At 55.3% G+C, this 12,430-nt stretch overlaps 6 protein-coding genes across 6 annotated transcripts; 3 read left to right on the forward strand and 3 right to left on the reverse strand.

The window, feature by feature from the left end:
• Positions 1-967: 967 nt before the first annotated feature.
• On the reverse strand, positions 968-2,519 carry CCMA1212_001135 (putative translation initiation factor eIF-2B subunit beta; the record flags this gene model as incomplete). The annotated part of the gene is made up of 3 exons (XM_073698569.1): positions 968-1,064; positions 1,125-2,249; positions 2,422-2,519. The coding sequence occupies 3 exons, from the start codon at positions 2,517-2,519 to the stop codon at positions 968-970; spliced, it is 1,320 nt and encodes a 439-aa protein (XP_073563840.1).
• A 1,511-nt stretch (positions 2,520-4,030) lies between these two features.
• On the forward strand, positions 4,031-5,561 carry CCMA1212_001136 (Nuclear envelope morphology protein 1; the record flags this gene model as incomplete). The annotated part of the gene is made up of 2 exons (XM_073698570.1): positions 4,031-5,357; positions 5,410-5,561. 2 exons carry the CDS (start codon positions 4,031-4,033, stop codon positions 5,559-5,561), a joined length of 1,479 nt encoding a protein of 492 aa, XP_073563075.1.
• A 1,925-nt stretch (positions 5,562-7,486) lies between these two features.
• On the forward strand, positions 7,487-8,187 carry CCMA1212_001137 (uncharacterized protein; the record flags this gene model as incomplete). The annotated part of the gene is made up of 3 exons (XM_073698571.1): positions 7,487-7,499; positions 7,661-7,965; positions 8,053-8,187. The coding sequence occupies 3 exons, from the start codon at positions 7,487-7,489 to the stop codon at positions 8,185-8,187; spliced, it is 453 nt and encodes a 150-aa protein (XP_073563074.1).
• Positions 8,188-8,599: 412 nt separating this feature from the next.
• Positions 8,600-9,432, reverse strand: CCMA1212_001138 (H/ACA ribonucleoprotein complex subunit 2; the record flags this gene model as incomplete). The annotated part of the gene is made up of 2 exons (XM_073698572.1): positions 8,600-9,018; positions 9,114-9,432. The coding sequence occupies 2 exons, from the start codon at positions 9,430-9,432 to the stop codon at positions 8,600-8,602; spliced, it is 738 nt and encodes a 245-aa protein (XP_073562975.1).
• Positions 9,433-10,133: 701 nt separating this feature from the next.
• CCMA1212_001139 (uncharacterized protein) lies at positions 10,134-10,782 on the reverse strand (the record flags this gene model as incomplete). The annotated part of the gene is made up of 3 exons (XM_073698573.1): positions 10,134-10,191; positions 10,251-10,428; positions 10,776-10,782. 3 exons carry the CDS (start codon positions 10,780-10,782, stop codon positions 10,134-10,136), a joined length of 243 nt encoding a protein of 80 aa, XP_073562974.1.
• A 493-nt stretch (positions 10,783-11,275) lies between these two features.
• Positions 11,276-12,212, forward strand: CCMA1212_001140 (Prohibitin-1; the record flags this gene model as incomplete). The annotated part of the gene is made up of 2 exons (XM_073698574.1): positions 11,276-11,605; positions 11,697-12,212. 2 exons carry the CDS (start codon positions 11,276-11,278, stop codon positions 12,210-12,212), a joined length of 846 nt encoding a protein of 281 aa, XP_073563924.1.
• Positions 12,213-12,430: the final 218 nt, after the last annotated feature.

Here is a 12,430-nt window from a genome sequence, read left to right on the forward strand (position 1 = left end):
AATGAGAAGAGGGTTTGTTCTTTGAAAGTTGAAAGATACCAATGCGTGTGGGCAGACGGTGATGAATCCGTAAGGTCGATCTGGCGATAGTGGGCTGCCTTTATGTACGCCGGCATAAGGTGTGACTCTCAAGGCAGTAAACACCGGGCGGGTACTTGACCCTCTTGGCTTGTGAGTTGTCAAGAGACGAAAGACTGTGGCAAAAGTTGAAAAGAGAAGCGAGCAGCTTCAGCCGTACTTGTAAGCTGCCTGAACATACGCACACCTCCTCAGGCAGCCAGCGGAACAAGAAGCCGATGCACGTCGGAAGTCACTCAACTTGTCAAGTCGCTTGTCCCAACTACCAAGGCAGGACAAACAACCGGTCCCTGGTGCTAGTGCTGCAGGCTGTTCCGTGGGCGAAATAGGCCGCGCAGCCCCGGTGACGTTTGCCGGTGCGCTGCCTGTTGGAGTACTTGGTGTGTTGGAAATAGTTGGGAGAGCTTGATCAGGAGGGGCGGCTGAATCCTTTGGATGCGGGAAAGAACGGCGAATTGTCCGGTGTTGGCCAATGATGGCGAGGGAAGGATTTGGCTGCCTCTGTTTGCTGACGCGGCTCGCTTAGAGGGGTGACGTTTGGATGGACCGGTGACTCGATGAGTTCTGGCAATGGTCGAACTGTTCACTTGATGAGTTTAAAGAGTCTTCACCTGATATTCATTCAGAACTGATAAAGCATCATTTCCCAACGGACACGGTTCTTGCTTGCAAATCGTTGTCATTCAGTCAACGCGACGGCTTGGAGCACTTCATGTGGTGACGAAGCCTTTTGCCGCTCGTCTACATGTGTATCATTCATGCATATGCCAGAAATAGTCTATTCTTGATGTCTTCCTTCAAACTATCCATTTGCTTAGTCACTGGATGCGGGCTATTGGCTATTTTCCCTTTTACTCTCTTGTTGTAGTCGTACTTCGTTAGATCATCATCACGGCTCGGCCTCCTCCCAGATGTGAAAGTCGGCATCCTCTCGCTTGTAGTGGTCTGAGATCAAGCTGGACAGGTGGTCGCGCGAATGTGTGCCCCTGCAGCAGTTAGTAACCCGGTTCCCTCCATCCTAGACAGGAGATGGAGACAAAACATACAGATTGGTGATGTAAGTGTCGACGAGCTCCGGCTGGATGAGCTCGGTGAGCGCAGTTCGAATCTCGGCGCCGCACACCAGCGGCCCATCAGCAAAGCTCACAAAGGTCGACGAGTCGCCCCATTCAATCAGCGAGCTCTCGTCAAAGGGGCTCTCCGGGCTCAGCTTGTACACGCCGCTGAGCACCACCACGGCGGTGCCCTGCTCCTTGGCGGCCCGGGTAATGGCTGCCGCGCCGGCGTCGGCGACGACCCCTCCGGTGGCCACAATCGCTCTCGCCCCGATGATGACCTTGTTGACGCGCGACATGTAGGCCATCAGCCCGCCGTTCATGACGTTGACCACTGTGATGCCGGCGGCCGACAGCTTCTTCCTAAACGTCGCATGCTGGCTTTCGGCAGAGTGTCTTCTCGGGGGGGCCACGGCGATGAGGACCGTAAACTTGCGCTTCTGAGCCGCGCGGAGGATGAACCGTTCCACCGTCGTCGAGGGCTGGTGGACGAGCACCAAGTCGCCGGGGTGAATCTGCACCTCTGCCGAGGCGGCAATCTGGTCGTCCACCTGGCTGATCTCGTCCTTGATCTCCTCGATGCCGTCAATGACTTCGGAGCGCAGCGCGTGGATCTGGCTCGAGTTGCCCCTCCACGTCGGCGTCGAGGCTCCCGAGTTTCGAAAGGGCGACACGTCTCCGTCGGCGGGCGGAGAGGTCGACAGGAGGTGGAACAGCGATTTGGGCGGGTTGATGGAGCTGTAGGAGGAGACGATGGGCGGGCGTGCGGCCGGGGCTGCGCTGCTGGCCGAGTCGAGGCGTCTTGTCGTCCACTGCTGGCTGGATGCTGGCGGCACAATGTCCGTCGGGGTCGGCGCATCGCTGGCAGACTCGTCGGCGGTGTCGCCTCGGTCCTCGGACGCCTCGTCGCGGATCAGGCCCAGGACGCGGCGCACAATGTTGCCAATGACGAGCTCGTTGGGCTGGGCGCCAACCAGCTTACGGCCGGTCCGGGAGACGTTGGCTAGGAGGCTGTCGACGTCGTGCCATTTTGAGCGGGCGACGACCTGGAGGAGGATGTGGGCAGTGGCGACGGCGCAGGGCTCGGATCCCTTGATCTGTCTTCGCTTGAGGAGGCTGTACGTGGAGGAGCGCTGGTCAGTACATTATGCTCTATGCATGCTGCGTCGCCCACCCTCTTGTGCCTCTTGTCGCATCACGGCCAATAGAGGGAGGCCAGCCGTGCCGCCGTTGCGACAATCTTATCGTGCCCCGCACTGCGAAATCCTGATGAATCACAAACACGTACGATATCAAGCTGTTGATGGAAGCTTCCAATGGCTGGCCCTTGAGCGATTTGAGGAACTTTTCCAGGTCCAGCGCATGGCCGGAGGAGACGGAGGGCATCGTAGGATGTATGCGACTGCGTGAGGATGCGTTGCGATGCTTCTTCTCTGCGGTGCGGTTTGCGTGTGTGCGGTGATGCAAGGGCCGATGCTCGGGGGAAAAGTTGTATGGGAGACGATCGATGGGCGCTATGACTCGAAATTTGTGCGACAGAGAGAGAGAGGCTCCGCGCTGGTTCGATAGAGGGAGCTTGAAGCACGAGTGACAGCTGCGACGGTGATGCTGGCAAGTTTTGATGCTCGTGTCTCCGTCTCTGAGAATTCCGGATCAGGTGTGGTGAGGTGGGCGGGGTTCGGTGTTGGTTTGGTGTGGTTTGGCTTGGGTTGGGTCTGGGTTGGTTTGTGGGCGCAAAAAGAAGGTGCTCGAGATCGTGACTCAACCCGCGAGGCTCTGGAATTTCGTACATACACACACTCGGGGTTAATGCAGCCCGCTGTGCACTAATGTAGGATGCACGCCTAGCGCAGCAGAGAGGCTTTTTGCCCCGATATCTGAATGCACATGCTCTGTGTTGCATCTTTGGGTCACTGTTGAAGATTCCATGGATGTCCGTCTCTTACTACTGTAGTATTCGGATATCAGCCATCTAGACAGTACCTTGGCTGGGGGGTCTCCCAATGAAGACGCTACCCCCATTACTATCAGCATCTACACAAAAAAACCCTCCTCTCAACTGCATACCATATTCAACTGCAACATCAACAATACCCTCGGCATTCAAACCCGGAACCGGATTCCGTCCCTCTCCAAGCATCATCAACTCTCCAAGCAGAGCAGCGCATTGGACCACGCTCTTTGTTGTAGGGCTCCCCCAACAAGCCCTGCTGATTCCGCTGCAAACCACCTGCAACCCCCCCAAAAACCCGCCCTAGCGGGGGGGCGGCATCTGACCTCCCAGCGGCCTTGGCCCGCTATTCGATGCTACCTGGCCTGCCTGAGCCGAGCGCTAGCCATTGACTTGATGACGACCTGACCCGATTTGCTTGGGGGGGATTTTCTGGCCTCAACGCTTCTGGGCCGAAGTCGAGGTTGACCAAAGTACATGTTAGCTGCCAAAAAGTGACGGCTTCTGGTGGTTTCATTAAGCACAAGTTTCCCCCCAAAGATCGCCTCAAGCCTTTCTAGCAACCTCCAGCCATTTTCCGTGGCCTCTCACGTAGCGTCATTTCTGTCTTTCTGCCCTTTTTTCTACCATCGCATCTCGTCTGACGTTCCGCCTTGTCGCCCATCCGCCTCCTTCTCTCACCTCCTCTCTCCTCCCCCCCCTTGGAAGCGACTCACTCATGACAGTCGTTTCCCGCGCGCCCTGCGGAGGCTCATTTTAACCCCCCTGGAGCGCGTCGCAGGGCCATTGGCAGCAAAATCCCCAGAGAGCCGGAAGCGGCCTCGAACGGCCTCGGCATCTGCCGCGACGCTCCCTTTTCGCTCCCGCCGCTGCGCATCCCGAGCGCCTCATTTCTCGTTTCCCGGAGCCGCCGCCAATGCCCCATGGATTGCTCTCCCTGCTCAACATGAACTCGCTCAACATCATCACCGCGCGCGTGTCGCCGCCGCCGAGTCCCACCCACTCCCGATCCAACAGCATCGCCGCCGGCCTCGACGACGAGAAGGCGCTCGACGTGCCCGACGACAAGGCGGATGGACGCGAGGCCCAGCTCTCCGCAGCTGAGGGCTCCTCCACCGAGAAGCGATACAACGACCAAGACCGCGACGATGACGAGGCCGCCTTTGCCACCGAGGAGACGCCGCTCTTCTGCGAGTCCAAGCCCGACGGCAAGCGCTCGAGTTGGTGGCATGTGCTGCCCCGGGGGATCGCGTCCAGCTTCGTCAGCAGCATCCGCTGGCTGCTGGCCGCGCTGACCGCGCCGGGCTACTACCTGCTGGCCTGCTTCTACGACGACTTTGGCAAGTTTGCGCCCATGACGCAGCTGAAGAAGCTGTTTGGCTTCCATGGCGGAGACTTGGGCACGGACAAGCTGTATGGCTCTGCCGAGCGGCCGAATAAGACGGGCCGCAACTCGCGGCATCTCGGGGTGCCGTCGAAAACGTTCCATTCCTCGAGCACCTCTTCGTCTGGCGTATCATCCGAGTCCGAAGACGAGCCTCACGCCGCCAAGGGTCGGCATACTCGCTCCAAATCAGCCCAACCCAGCGACGAGGCGGGCGCGGCGCGGCGCTCCATACGGATCAAGCTCAATGACGAGGAGCAGCGGAAGCATAGAAAGTCGCAGTCCACCGCTTCCCACGGGAAGGGCGACCTCAGCCGGAGCGATCTCTCTGCGCAACTCAAATCCCCAACCTCTCCGATTGCCGCCCTAACCAAGTACCCGAAGACACCCGCGCCACCACGGCCCCTGATTCCCCGGCGGCAGCCATCGTACCTGAATCTTCTTGAGCCTACGAGGAAGCAGCAGAAGACGCTCATACTGGATCTCGACGAGACGCTGATCCACAGCATGTCAAAGGGAGGACGGATGAACAGCGGCCACATGATTGAGGTCCAGCTCAACACGGCGACGTTGGGAATGAGCGGACAGAGCAGCGCAGCGCAGCACCCCATTCTGTACTGGGTCAACAAGCGGCCCTATTGCGACGAGTTTCTGCGCAGGGTGTGCAAGTGGTTCAATCTGGTCATTTTTACGGCGTCGGTCCAGGAGTACGCCGACCCGGTGATTGACTGGCTCGAGACGGAGAGGAAGTTTTTCTCGGCGAGATACTACCGCCAGCACTGCACATATCGACAGGGAGCGTACATCAAAGACTTGAGCGCCGTGGAGCCGGATCTGAGTAAAGTGATGATTCTGGACAATAGCCCGCTGAGCTATTTGTTCCATGAAGGTGCGTTGTCGACGGGATATCCGAGCGTGTAACATGGCTAACACTGCATCAGATAACGCCATACCGATCCAAGGCTGGATCAACGACCCGACAGACGGCGACTTGATGCATTTAGTACCTCTGCTGGAGGGTCTCCAGTACGTCCACGACGTTAGAGCCTTACTGGGGTTACGCAGCGGCGAGTATGGCCATCTCCAAGCATAGAAAGGTTCATGGGAAATTCACATGGGTAAAGATTTGTATTTGTTTCTTTGTGCGTTTCGTTTTCCATTTTCTCAGCTTTTCTACACCACATAATGCAAAACTGGGCAAGAAAGACAATTGGCAGTCTTTGTTGCGGCGAGATGACAATGAGTGACGAAGCGTGAAAGGAGCCCATGGGGTTGCATGGTGGATGACTTTCCAAGATGTGAACAAGAGCGAGCTGACCGTACGGATATAACGAGGAAAAGACGACATGGGAGTTTTCTGGTTTCTTCCTGCCTTCATTCTTCATATGCCTATTCTGAGGCCTGGCATGAACATCACAAGCATTTTCTCAGGGGCAGCGATGAAGAAGCGGACATCATCTTTTGAACTTTTGATACGCTTAGTCGGGGCTGACGAATGACGCACGGTTCGATGAGGGCGGATGCTTCCAACAGTGGTAGTTGGACGTCTATTCGAGCCGATACGGGCACTGCCAATTGAGTTTCTTTTCCCCAGAAATCACATCCTCATGTTGTCTTGTCGTGCATATCAGTATCACACATCTCTTGAGTGCACAAACTGCATCACCAGAGGAGCTGAAAAAATGTCGTCAACAGAGCTGAAAGACACGCCCCACGCCTTGAAGTCCGCAGAAACAAACATCCATCGACGGATCCCCGCAGTGGAGCGATTCGGAATGCAAGTGCAGTGGTGACTTTGCTCGAAGATTGTTGGTGGGAGCGAAATCGGATGACTTTTTTTTGACTTGATGAACTTCTTGTTGTATGCGCATTGACTGTTTTTTTCTCTCAAATTTTCGTTTTACGAGATACGGTGAGGTCAGCATGTGGCGTTTCCAATTAGGAACGAAGCTTGAGACGTTCGATCGTGAGAATTGGAGGTTGCGGTCCTGTTACTGAGTGGCAGGTACAGTAAGCCGTCGTTGTGGATGGCCTAGGCCGAGGTCATGGTTTACACAAGGTACGGAAGCAGGAAGAAAGATCGTCTAGCCCAGCTCATGTAGATCAATCTCGCCCTGCAGACAATCCTTACGACAGGGTCCCAGGTTGGCTAAGAAGACGCATGCAGTAACATACCTTACATGACCATGTCCGAACAGATGCAACTGTCGAAGCAGGGCTAACAAAATACTAGCGAGAATAGCCGCATCATTACATAATGCCACCCCGGCCAAGGTCTCCAGGCCAGCAAGGCAACGACGCTGACAACTGCCGATAGAACCTAGGATGTTACAGTACAGCTGAGCTTTGTTAGGAGAACCACAAATGATGGATTCCGGATGCTTCTTTGAAACGATTGAATATTAGATCAAGTTCGTCAAATTGACTCAATCAAGCCCATAAGTCAGTGGAGCCCTCAGACCAACTTTCTCACTCAATTCGGAGCTCCCAAAGATGGAAAAAATGAATTTCCTCATCCGGGCGTTATAGTCCAGCATACGGTAGCACAAGCTCAGAACCTGGCGAGCGTAGTGGTGACATCATCATCACGGTGACGAAATGCTTTCGCTAGGACCCAAATCAACCCGCCCCAAAAAGCGGAGGAGAAATACCCAAGCAAACAAGTAGAAGACAGCTTTTGCGGCAAAAGCAAAGCTACTAGTAACCTTGGCTATGTTGCTGTAATACCATCCTGGGGGTGAGGGGCGCCAAAGACGTAATCGATCGTGGGTTTGGGAAAGAGAAGTAGTTTGTTGTGGCTTGCTTGATGATGTAAAGGGGGCAGCAGCAGAGTACAAATAGCTGAGAAGGTGCTTGCCGGTTGAAAGACATTCTTTGTTGTATACTTCTTTGACTGGCAGACTTGCTACGAACATCATTGTAACTTGAACGGCGACATTTCCATCACCATCACCATCACCATCTGAATCTCTTCACCATCCTCTTGAAGCTTCACCACATCGAATAGCATCCATCACAATGTCTCTCCAATGTGAGTCCTTGACTCTTCATTCTCACCCTCAATCTCAGTCTCACCCTCGACTTCACCTTTCACCATGCCCTTGACTCTATTCGCCACACTCAAACCATAACAACCACCACCGCAAAATCATCAGAATCACACACCATACTAATCCAATTCAATAAACACAGACTTCCCCGCGGTCAAGCCCTCCGCCATCGCCCTCGGCACCTTCTTCAACCACGGCGTCGACCTTGTCGTCCTCGCCCCCGTCTTCGGCCAGACCTACCAGCGCGCAAAGGCCTCCAACACCAAGGAGGAGTTCATCCGCTCCCGCGAGGCCAGCGGCGCCGCCGTCGCCTGGGGCACCTCGTTTGTCGGCTCCGCCCTGCAGAGCTACGGCGTGGGAGCCCTGCTCAACGCCACCGGCACCCTGAGCCACAAGGGCGCTGCGTACGTCGGTGCTCTCATCTTTGCCGCTACCTCTGCTCCTACGGTATGTTCTTTTCCTCCCCCTTCGTTCGAGCACTGTAATTAGTCGTCAATGGCGTGTGTGTGTGATGCTAATGCCCGTCTTTTCTAGTTCCTCACGCAAATCTTCAGCGAAAAGAGGCCCCTGGACACCGTCGGCGTCAACCTGGCTGCCAAGCTGCTAGAGACCGTCGGCCTGTCCTTGGTTCTCAACTGGTGGGGAACCAGGACCAACCCCTTTGCCTAAACGCATAATTCTCGATGAGTCTGGTGTCGGGAGGAGTTAATGGAAACTCATGATCATGTCACGCCATCGCAGCCCGATGGTGATTAGTGTATAACATCAACCTAGTAGTCAATTCAGTTCGGAACATATAAAGCTTCGTGCCCTGTGACGAAAGACGATACAAAAAATGATTTCGTGGACCAACCAGGCGTGTTTGTAAGAAAAGAAATGATTCCATTGATCAATGCAGTACTTTATATACCTGAACGCCGCCGTTGCCCCAGCAGTCTCGCTGCAAGACAATCAATCCCCTCTGGTATGATTAATGTACACCCAGATTACTTTGCATCACCATCCATCATCACTCCCCCATCAGTCCTTGACGACCAAGGTCGATTCCCGCACAACCCGCCTCCCACCTTTTTCATGTTCTTCACGCCTTGGATTCACCCTTTGTCCAGAACGCCTGCTTGCCAGTCTCCTTCTGCACGAGCTTGACGAGCGAAGCGTAGCTCTCGCTGTACGCCTCGCCGCTGTCCTCCTCGTCGTCCTTGTCGGCCTCCTTGGCAGGCTTCTTCTTGCCCTCGGCCTTCTCCATGATCATGACGACGCTGGTGGGCCGCTTGGTCTTGGCCGCGGCGCCCAGCTCGGCGCGCGACGTGACGAAGATGAAAGGCACGTTGTGGTCCTCGCACAGCACGGGCAGGTGGGAGATGACGTCCATGGGGGAGATGTCGCCGGCGATGACGACGACGCCGGGGAACGAGGTGTAGCCGGGGGCGCTGGGGGCGGACTTTCGGAGCGTCTTGACGACTTCCTTGACGCCGCGCTTGAGGGTGCCGTTCTTGGCAGCTGTTTTCGACGAAACGTCAGTAAAAAAAAAAAAAAAAAAATTGTCCGACAAGAGGCTTGAAACAAAAAGAGGGAGAGAGAGTGTGGAAACGCACCTTTTCGGATCGTCTTGCAAATCTTCTTCTGGCCCTTGTCATCCGCCAGCGGCACCGCAAACGGCACCACCTTTCTCTCGAGAGGAAGCTCGGCCTGCTTGCTGTCCTCGTCCATGTCGGACGCCGCCTCCTCGGAGGCCTTTGCGGAAGCCTGCGCGGCAACGTCCTGCTGGAGCTTCTCGTCCAGCACGGAGGCGAGCTTGTCCTTCTTGTCCTTCTTTTCCTTCTTGTCCTTCTTGGACTTGGCCACGCCGGCGTCGTCGCTTCGCTTCTCCTTCTTCTCCTTCTTGTCCTTCTTTTCGGGGCGTTCGGAGGCCATGGCTGCTATTGTGTGTGGTTTTTTTTTTTTTTTTTTTATGCGACGAGATGTGGAATTATAAGAGATTGAATGATAAAGAAATGAGGGTGTAGAGGGCTGTTTTGAGAGATTCAAAGTATAAGGAATACTTTAATGATGCAAACAGACTCAAAAATCGGTTGGATGCACCAATTGGACGACTTGCGCAACTTGGCCGCGGTTTTGATCTGTCGCTCGTCCTCCCACGGTTGAGGCGCTTCAAAAAATTTCCTGATAAACTGATCTATTTTTCTCGGTGAAGGGGCCCGCTTTAAAGTCTTCGGCGCTTTGTACTGCCGACGCCGAGCATGTTCTTCTCCGGCTCAATTGGGTCACGTGACGGTGCATTGGCCTATCATGATGGCCAAGATTTGGATGACCGAATGCATAGCTCGCGGGTGTCCATGCTCGAGAAGCAAAGAAACATCTAGAGAGTAAATGCCACACAACTTGAAGGCTGAATGTCCCAGCTGATAGGCCGTATCGTGGAGTTCGAGCGAAGATCACAAGTGACGTCTCTCAAACGCTCTTCCCTGCCATAGTCAAATCATAATATCAGCAGAATCGAGTCTGAAGCAATGAAGCCGCCAGATTCATGGAGTCAACCGTTCTATTTTCTCCAGTCTAGACGCTGATATACACTGTCCCCCGGACATTCATTTTCCAACAAGCCATGCACCATTTTACTCCTCCTCGTCGGCAAACTCAGCACGGCCAGCCTTGGAGTTGAGGTAGTGGTTCCTATCATCCCGGATTAGCATCACACCCAGCAGTTCCTCATAGAAACCATTCCGTCATACCTCTCGGTAGCCCAGTTCAGCAGGTAGTAGCCGGCCAGCATAGGGGGGAGCCAGTAGAAGATCTGAGACTTGGTGCGGCGGAAGGTGTTGAAGATGGCATCGTGAGCGGCACCGGCAAAGGGGTTCTGTCGGTTGGCGGAGAGTCCAAAGGTGACGACGCCCTTCTGCTTGGCACCACCTGCAGATCATGAGTTAGCACGCGAGTCGACTCCTGCAATGTCCTTCGATGTCGTGGTTCGTCCTCAGTGTCCCTTGACCGCAATGCCTCAACCAATTGCTGTTCCTTGCCGCATGCGACTCTCTTTCTCCAATTGCCTCTGTCTTCCTAAACGATCCATTCATCTGTCGTAGTCCCTCGTGCGCCATCATCCCGTTGTCTTCCGTCTCTTTCACGTGTCGTCCATCGTGTATCGTTCGGGAATTCGAGCAAACTCACCAAACTGGCCCCAGTCGCCGAGCCACCTATCCGAAAAGAAAATAACACATTAGCATCGTCATCACTTCCTTGGTCACCATCACGCAGACGCCGCATCATCCCCATCGAAGTCGACTTTCGCATCCCGTAGAAAAGCCGCAAATTTAATGGTACGATTTCCGTCTGCCCGGGAGTTTAAGAGCGCAACCTACTGGCCGACCTTGGGGTTGGGAGCACCGCCGCCCTGAAGCACCTGAGTAGGTCTCATGGTCTCTGATTTTAACAGGGATTTCGTCGAGGTGTTGCGATTTCCGTTTCGTTTCGAGGCCGGAGAGAGAGGGAAGAAGAGGTGGAATGAGTCGGAATTGGTGAAAAGGCAGAGGCATCTTCGCGGGTCCTGCCGAGCTTGCCCAAAGGGGATTAGCGCGCTGTCCGGAAAATCAGAGCAACCTTCTAGCAAGTGCGGGACAAGGTTCGAGTTACAGGCAGGTCGAGCTTCATCATCCAAGCAGCAGCTATCGCAACAGGCGGTTCTTCAACCACAGAAACAGCCGCCGCCTCGGTCTCGCAGGGATACAATCGAAAACACCTACGAGAGAATCACCCCACCATGGCAGCCTTCGCGCGAACGCTCAACCTCATGTACCGCATGGCCATCCCGGCCTCGGCCGGCGCATTCCTCCTCTCACAGTCCATCTACGACGTGCGCGGCGGCACGAGGGCCGTCATCTTCGACAGGCTGTCCGGAGTCAAGGAGGACGTCGTCAACGAGGGAACGCACTTTCTCGTCCCCTGGCTGCAGCGCAGCATCATCTTTGACGTGCGCACCAAGCCCAGAAACATCGCCACGACGACCGGCAGCAAGGATCTTCAGATGGTCAGCCTGACGCTGCGAGTCCTGCACCGGCCAGACGTCAAGGCCCTGCCAAAGATTTACCAGGTACCTACACTCTCTTCGGCTCTTTGCTCTTCTTCTATAGCTCAACACGGTTGAGGGGTGTACACATATGGACTGACGATGTATGACGTAGAACCTCGGCGCAGACTACGATGAGCGAGTCCTCCCCTCCATCGGCAACGAAGTCCTCAAGGCCATCGTCGCCCAGTTCGACGCCGCCGAGCTCATCACCCAGCGCGAGGCCGTCTCCCAGCGCATCCGCAGCGACCTGACCCGCCGCGCCGCCGAGTTCAACATTGCCCTCGAGGACGTCTCCATCACGCACATGACGTTTGGCCGCGAGTTCACAAAGGCCGTCGAGCAGAAGCAGATTGCCCAGCAGGACGCCGAGCGCGCGCGCTTCATTGTCGAAAAGGCCGAGCAGGAGCGCCAGGCCAGCGTCATCCGCGCAGAGGGCGAGGCCGAGAGCGCAGAGACCATCAGCAAGGCCATTGCCAAGGCCGGTGACGGGCTCGTCCAGATCAGGAAGATTGAGGCCAGCCGCGAGATTGCGCAGGCCTTGTCGGCGAACCCCAACGTGGCGTATCTGCCGTCGGGAGGCAAGGGAGGCGGTGGCAGTCAGTATCTGCTGTCTGTAGGCAGGGTCTAAGTGCGGAGACAGCCGTGGGAGTAATGGAAAGATGAAGAAGCATGAACAACAACACCCCGCTCATTGCTGGGATACGGGAAGGAAGAGGAAATCCCGATCACGACGACAATCAATTGTACTTTTAGCTATGAGAGGCCAAAGAAGCCTTGTGTAAAAGAGAGAAATAAAGCAAGATGCTCTCCTACTGCCTGCTTGGTGCGTGTATTGTAAAACCTTGA

The sequence above is a fragment of the Trichoderma ghanense genome, assembly GCF_004382785.1.
Source record: "Trichoderma ghanense strain CCMA-1212 chromosome Unknown scaffold_0, whole genome shotgun sequence".
NCBI classification, from domain to species: domain Eukaryota; kingdom Fungi; phylum Ascomycota; class Sordariomycetes; order Hypocreales; family Hypocreaceae; genus Trichoderma; species Trichoderma ghanense.